Source organism: Papaver somniferum, chromosome 9, assembly GCF_003573695.1.
Source record: "Papaver somniferum cultivar HN1 chromosome 9, ASM357369v1, whole genome shotgun sequence".
NCBI lineage: Eukaryota > Viridiplantae > Streptophyta > Magnoliopsida > Ranunculales > Papaveraceae > Papaver > Papaver somniferum.
Window position 1 is genome coordinate 3,302,056 of NC_039366.1, and position 7,115 is coordinate 3,309,170.

Sequence of the window (7,115 nt, forward strand, 5' to 3'; positions counted from 1 at the left end):
AAGATCTGGATACAGTTGTTTTTCATAAACCACAAATTATATAAAATCCAAAATTTCAATTTCCTCCTCACACAGATTTTTTTACGACAAGACATCTTAAACCACAAATTATATGCAAAGTTATAATTCTTTTTCACAAAGTATATAATTGGCTTCTACAAAACTACACATATTTTTGTTCTTTCAAATGGATAAATATATAAGAAAAAAAAATATTTGAGACTTGTTAGTTCCCATTGTCACACAAAATTCACTTTATTCATGCAAATTGCAAATATCTGTAACAATCAGGATTTCTGAATGACGAAAAACAGAATATACTAGATAAACATTCTATACATAACACAAAAGAATACCCTCCTCCTTTCTTACTTCCCAAGTGCTGCTAGCCGGTAGAATAGCATACTGTCGTGGTTGCAATTGAAGATTTGTGATAAAGCCAAAAAGAAGCAGATCATGCGGTATAATCGAAAGGTTGAGGAGGTTGAGGTTCCTCATCAACAGCCATTGCTGCTACAAGAGGTGGTCCTTGCGGAGCAGCTGTTGTGGCAGGTGCGGTGATGGAGCTGGGTGTGTCAGTGAGATGGAGAGAGAGCACTTCCACATCTTCTGGTTGGAGATCCTTCAACAAAACAAATCCTGATGGGGCTAAACTTACTGGTGAACATCTACTATCCTCAAGGAACTTAATATACTTCTCCTGTGCTGGCACAACCCTAGCAGGGTTAGTTAATATTTCGAAAGTGGATTCTGGCTCTGGAGCTACCTTCTTCTCCACCGAAGATGAAGAGCCATCCACCTGAAAAAAATCCAACAAACAACAACACGATATCAAGTTTTTTTGTCAAGAGGCTAGTTCCACGAACACCAATAGAGTTAAAATGCTCCAAAGATAAGAGTCACAGCTGAGCAATACCTGCATGGAGTCCCCATCGGCTGAAGAAGACTCCTTCTCAGTTGACTTCTCGGCAATAGCTTTCTGATCCGCGTCTTTCTTTGCACGAGTTTTTGCTTTAGCAGATGTGGATAGAATAGCAGTGGGGGGTTTTACAGCCGATGTTGTAGCAGGGGGAGTTGTGGGTTTAGGGTACTCAAATAGAGATGGTTTGGCGTTTGACAGGAGTTCAAACTTTGGGACATTAAGGTCATAATTTAGGCCAATGAATGCGGTGGGGGAAAAGGCAAGACTAATGAAATATATTAGCGGATACCAATACCAAAACTGGCTAAAGACTGCCAATCCAACTATTGCGGTGACTTTATCATGCCTGTGTTTAGAATGCAGCCTGATTGTCACATTTCTACCACCAGCATCAAGAATTCCAGTAGCTAAAATTGCTCCCATCTTGCTCACGGTATCCTCATGCTTGTCAAGAACAATTTTCTCCAGCTGACGCCTACGATATAATAAGGTTGCAAATAAATTCCATAAAAGAAGAATAAAACCATTGGGTTGCGTTAAATATTACAAAGAAAAGCAGTCTATTGGGGAGGGTACCTGAAAGACGCGACACGAAAATCACAAGTTTCACTGGTTTGAATCATCACCATCGCCATTGCAATAAGTGCCCCTTGACGAACAAAATCTACAACATCTGATGTGAGTGGCTCCAGCAACGAGATGGCTTCACTCAAACCTGTACCTGCACATGAAATGCCCACTGCCATTGCAGCACCGTATCTAACATGTGGGTTGTAGGACTCGGAGAGCAAGGATACAATTCGCGGAGTCTGGAGATACAACGACGTGATAAATTCTATATTAGCTAATATCGGGAAACAAGTATATACAATACAAGCAGAATGAATGCAACAGATAAAAGCTACAGCTTTTCGGGGAAATGGAAACTCAAGAAACTTGAAACAAACAGAGAAGGTGATCTTGAGAAGTTACAGAAATACAAATATAAGATAGACACGGGTACCAACCTGCTCAGGTTCAGAGGACAAAACAAATCCAAGGGCTAGAACAGCTGTCCTCCTTACATCGTCACTGACATCAGAAACTGCAAAGTGCAACAACTGGCGAATGGCCTTGTTATTTGCTGTTCCCCTATAGGCCATTGCTAATGCATACATACCACCATAGCGGAGGATAGGATCTTGATCCCTAGTCATCTTCTCAATCAGTGTGACAGCTTCTTCCTCCCTCCCGTACACTGTAAGAGCAATTCCGAGTGCCAGGCCCCTAATAATTTTTTCATGTTGAGTCTCTCGAGCATATGCAAGCATCTCACTAGCTTTTTTGCTAGCTGTTCCAACCATTAGTAAACCCATACTAATCCCTGCAGCCTCACCAGACACAGCACTATCCATATAAAGAACATTCTTTACATCCTCATATAACTCTTCATCAGCAGTTCCTAGAGAAGCCAATCCAAGACCTAAGCAAGCCCCGTGTTGAATAACATGTGTACCAAGAAAACGTATCAGCAATATTGAAGGCCAAAAGAGGATTTTGCATACAAATTGCAATAGATTCCTAAACAAACCATACCTCTGCATTTGTACTGCGTAAGCTGTCGCGGAGAAACTGTTTAATACCCTCTCCATGGTTAGCGTGTATCAGTCCGAGGGCATAAAGGGCACCACCCTCTGAATATGGACTACCACCTCCAGCAGTTCCATTTTGTGAAAGATAAGGTGCCATCAGAGCCCTCCCTTGTTGCAGGTGACCCTTGTGAATAACACCAAGTCCAGCAGTTGCACTAAACTTTGCCCAATTCGTAGCTCGACTCAACCAGTCCTGTTAAGAGCCACATAAGTTAGCATTTTTTTCTGAAAAGACATTACCAGATTTGACATTGTAAAGGAAGAAAAGATCGTATATGGAATAAAATAAATGTATTACCAAGTTCACCCTCAAGAAGGTATCTGCTGTTGTTCCAGAATGCATGATTGCATTTGCAAATATCATCGCACTGTGGCAAACACTGTTTCGGGTGTCAACCGACTCCTTTATTGTCTTTAGAATTAGAAGATCGGATCTGCATTCGAATTACAACATAAAACATCAGAAGTTAGTGATTAGTACAAGAGAATCCTCAAAAACGTTATTTCCAGATATATGACTGTATGAAGTAATACATCTTCCTCGTACCTGTTATTACTATTTAGGAATCGTAGATTCAGATTAATTACGGTCTCCCCAGACAAAATTCCCTTAAGTTTAGCTATCCTCTCATTGTATCTCTCTTCATCAGCCTTGACTACAACCCTACGAGGTGCATTAGGTCCATCTGCCATTTGAATATCCTGGGGGGCCGCTATTTGATCATTAGCTTCCACAGAGCTTTCACTTTTAGCTGGATCAGGAAAACGATCTTTAACGTTCAATAGAAAAGCTTGGCGCTCATCGTCAACAAGATCAAAAGCAATTTGGAACGCCATAAGAGCATCATCCTACAAACCACAGCATCATTCAATTAAGAAAACACAATTTTCATACGCAAATATGAAATACCAAACACCAGTAATAAACCAAAATAGCCAACCTGATTGGACCGCAAAAGTTTCTCCAGTATCATGGCAACGCCTGCAGATTCATCCAGAGACATGAGGCGCTGGCAAATCCTCAAGTAATCCGGATTCGGCAAGCTTTGAAACACTTTGACTATAACGCAAAGCACCTGGAACAAAAGTAAAATTAAATTACAATACTCACCAAGGTACATCAGATAAAGCAGTTATAAACATGGCCTCCAAAAAGGCATCACAGACACAAAGATAATATTTGTACCTCACTGCGGTATTCTTTCAGGGTAACAAAGGAATGAGCAAGATGGATGCAATAATCAAGTGCTGCAGGAATATTATCACTCTTTGTAATAGCTTCCTCAATTATGTCCAACCTTCTGCACTCAATTGCAATTCCGATAGCTTGTTGGTATTTTTGGTCCGAGATGCACCTGCATGGAACCAAAATGGTCATAATGTGTCTATTCGTCCGTAAATTTAAAGAACACATAGCTATAAAGTGAAATACACATCCACATACTTCCTCAGCATCCTGTCCACGATAACCTCCAATCTAGGATCCACCTTATCTGCTTCTTGGTTCGTCTCAGCAGCTGCTTTCTTAAAAATAGCATATTCATCAATAGCTTTAGCTGAGGTAAGTACAATCGTCAACACACAGTCAGTATCCAACCGCAACAAGTGGCTCATAACAAATCTAACTTATACAAGATACATGAAATATGTTAGAATACGGGCATCCAACTCAAAACCAATTGGCAATGAGTGGAGAGGTCCAAAGGATTATAAACCGCAGGATCTTTGATTGCCCAACAATATGGGACTAATAATCTCAACACGCCCCCTCACGTGTAGCCTCATTGGGTCTAATACGTGGAACAATAAAATCGGGTGACGCGGAGTAAAGGCGCGGTCAACGACTCGTCGCAAATAGCCTGCTCTGATACCATGTTAGAACACGGGCATCCAACTCAAAACCAATTGGCAATGAGTGGAGAGGTCCAAAGGATTATAAACCGCAGGATCTTTGATTGCCCAACAATATGGGACTAATAATCTCAACAAAATATACAATTCGTACCAAGAATAGCATGGACATAATCAGAGTCCTCTGAAACATCAAAGAGTTCGCCTGCTGATAGCGCATGCCTTAATGCATCATTCAAAGATCCCAGATTGTAGAAAACCTTTGATGCAACCAATGCAGCAAGTTGTCTTCGATCAAATTTTTCGTCTTCAGCCAAACTTTCACTGCACAACCAAATACACGTTCAGCATGTATATAAAATTATGTTTACAAGACCGAATCGAACCCTAATCCTAAAGAGACGTAAACATAAAGAAGCAAAGTTGGATAAAAACATACATCATAGAAACGCAAGTTGCGATTTCATGCCAGTAATAATCCACGCGTTTGTTCAAATCGCTGAGAGCATGTCGCTTCAAAGCTGGATGTTGTTCGCTCAGCATAGCAAGCGAACCACGTGCAGAACTCACCATCGTAGCCATGGTGATTCGATTTAAAATTGTAAACCCCTAGATTCTTCAACTGTGATGATGATGATGATGATGGGCGATGGGATCGAACACCAAAACGATAAAAATCCTAGTGCTTTGATAACCACCTAAATCTTTTGAATTGGGATTCGCCACCAAATTAATTAAGCAACCAATCAATAATAGTGTTTGGATAATAAGACCTAGCACCAAACAAACTGGAGTAGTATGTACCTATTTAATAGAGTGATAAGCAAGCCAAAAAAAGAACACCAAAGATTGATTGCCTATATACGGAAGTCAACTATTTTGACACCCCATGCAAAAGTGGCCCGTAGTAATTCCGGGGAAGGCCTTCAGTCACAATTCGGCAGTTCAAGGTCCAAGGTTCAACGAGGAAAAATAATTTAGGTAGGATCCTAGTTAGCAATTCGGGATTCGGCAAACGTACGGAACGTCAAACGTACGAGTATTATACGGTTTTGTAAAATCCAGATTCGGTCCAAAATTCGGTCAACGGGACGTGATTCGTTAATAATTCGGAACGGCATACGTACGTGTATAATTCGATTTATAAATGTGAGTTCGGCTCTGAAAATTCGGTATCTATATATAACAAATAATTTATATTTATAAGGTCATAGACCAATTTTTATGCATATGTGTGAGTTATTTAAAGAAAAATAAACTTAATATGATGATATTAATAATATATACAACATTAGTTATCGAAGAGGACGTCGTATGGTGGTTTAGATGCTTGGTTAGTGAGTTTGAGATCTCTCTCACCTTCACCTTCAAATCTCTTAAGTCGTTTTTGTTTCATAAAAATTACAACACGTCTAATATTCGGTCGTGTATGCTCGGGAGGCAGTAAAGCCCAAAAAATAGGATCTTTGAAAAGTAAAAGCTAAAGAATTTATGGCGAATTAAGCGGACGTATCATTCGGGATACGTAAAATTCGTGAACGGTTCGCGAATAATCCGGGAATGCCACATAATACGCGACTTGGGTTCGGAGTTGCAAACGTACGCGAATAAGACGGTAAAATTCGTGATACGGAAAAATTCGCGAATGATTCGCGAATCATTCGCGAACTTACTAACTAGGGGTAGGAAGATAATTTAGGTGAAAATTAGGCTTTTTGTTTTTTATTGTGACCTGGCGGCACCAGTGTCAGCAGCTGTAACAGAGATATGTTCACAAGGCATTTATGGAATTTTCCTCAAAACTAAGTTGACTAACCTGATACAATTTTATGTTCACACTTTAGTTGGTCCCAAAATGTTTACAACCATGTTTTGAAACATCGGCATCTTACTTGAAAACCCAACACTAAGAAACTTCTCTCTTTAATGGCGGTACACAAAGATTGGTACATAGAAGCTCCTTTCTATTATGGTTTTCAATATTTTCATAATAGAGATAAAGCAACTTGATCTAACATGCATGCTTAAGATTCAATCAGATATGCAACTATCCTTAAGCATCAGAAGAGACTAGAACACCAAGGTTAATCAATTTTTTAATAACAATTAATTCAACTCGTTGAATCATCTACAATTATGAGCAAACAAGAATAATCCAACCTGGAAAATTTTATCATGCTATTCAACTTTTCTAACATGATTAGGATCTAGGATAATTCAAGTTGCTACATCAAAATTTATTAAATACAAGTCCGAAACGTACCTGACAGAGCCGTGTATAACTTTGAAATTTCCAATCATCAAAACCAGGAAGTGAACTTGATGAAGATGGTATTAGGAGAAAACTTTATTCCTCTCACCATTTCTCTACTAGTTTCTAGTCCTAATGATGGTGTTCTTAGCAACTCTCTAATATGGCAAGGAATAGGTTTTATACCCTCTATTATGCTATTGATAGGAATATCTTTTCTTTCCATCAAAGAAATCTTAACAATTAAGTTATCACCTTCATAGCCTGATATTCCAGCATCTTCCTTGGTGCATTCACACCTTTGCCGCCATTGAGGAAGTAGCTTAAATGGGAACAGCTCTTTCTGGAACAAACCCAAAAGGTTACGGGTAATGTGGGCCACAAAAAGTCCAACAAGGCCTTCTTCAAGACCACCTCAACAGCGGAAATACATGTAGTGTGGGCCACAAAAAGTCCAGCA

The 7,115-nt window shown here is 39.6% G+C and overlaps 1 protein-coding gene across 1 annotated transcript; it reads right to left on the reverse strand.

Annotated features, from left to right (window-relative positions):
* Positions 1 to 236: 236 nt before the first annotated feature.
* LOC113308114 (26S proteasome non-ATPase regulatory subunit 1 homolog A-like) lies at positions 237 to 6,799 on the reverse strand. Its single transcript, XM_026556600.1, has 13 exons — positions 6,668 to 6,799; positions 4,844 to 5,108; positions 4,559 to 4,728; positions 3,998 to 4,109; positions 3,740 to 3,908; positions 3,495 to 3,629; positions 3,101 to 3,402; positions 2,852 to 2,987; positions 2,498 to 2,746; positions 1,930 to 2,409; positions 1,499 to 1,731; positions 917 to 1,397; positions 237 to 799 (listed from the first exon to the last, which is right to left on the reverse strand). The coding sequence occupies exons 2-13, from the start codon at positions 4,984 to 4,986 to the stop codon at positions 455 to 457; spliced, it is 2,955 nt and encodes a 984-aa protein (XP_026412385.1). The 5' UTR covers positions 4,987 to 5,108; positions 6,668 to 6,799; the 3' UTR covers positions 237 to 454.
* Positions 6,800 to 7,115: the final 316 nt, after the last annotated feature.

Bases quoted from the DNA above. Each gene is read 5' to 3' on its own strand.
- LOC113308114 (XM_026556600.1), bottom strand. From the start codon at position 4,986: ATGGCTACGATGGTGAGTTCTGCACGTGGTTCGCTTGCTATGCTGAGC. The intron at 4,110-4,558 runs GTACGAATTGTA...TACTTACCTCAG, and splicing joins TTATGTCCATGCTATTCTTG to CTAAAGCTATTGATGAATAT. The intron at 2,988-3,100 runs GTACGAGGAAGA...ATTCGAATGCAG, and splicing joins TTCCTAAATAGTAATAACAG to ATCCGATCTTCTAATTCTAA.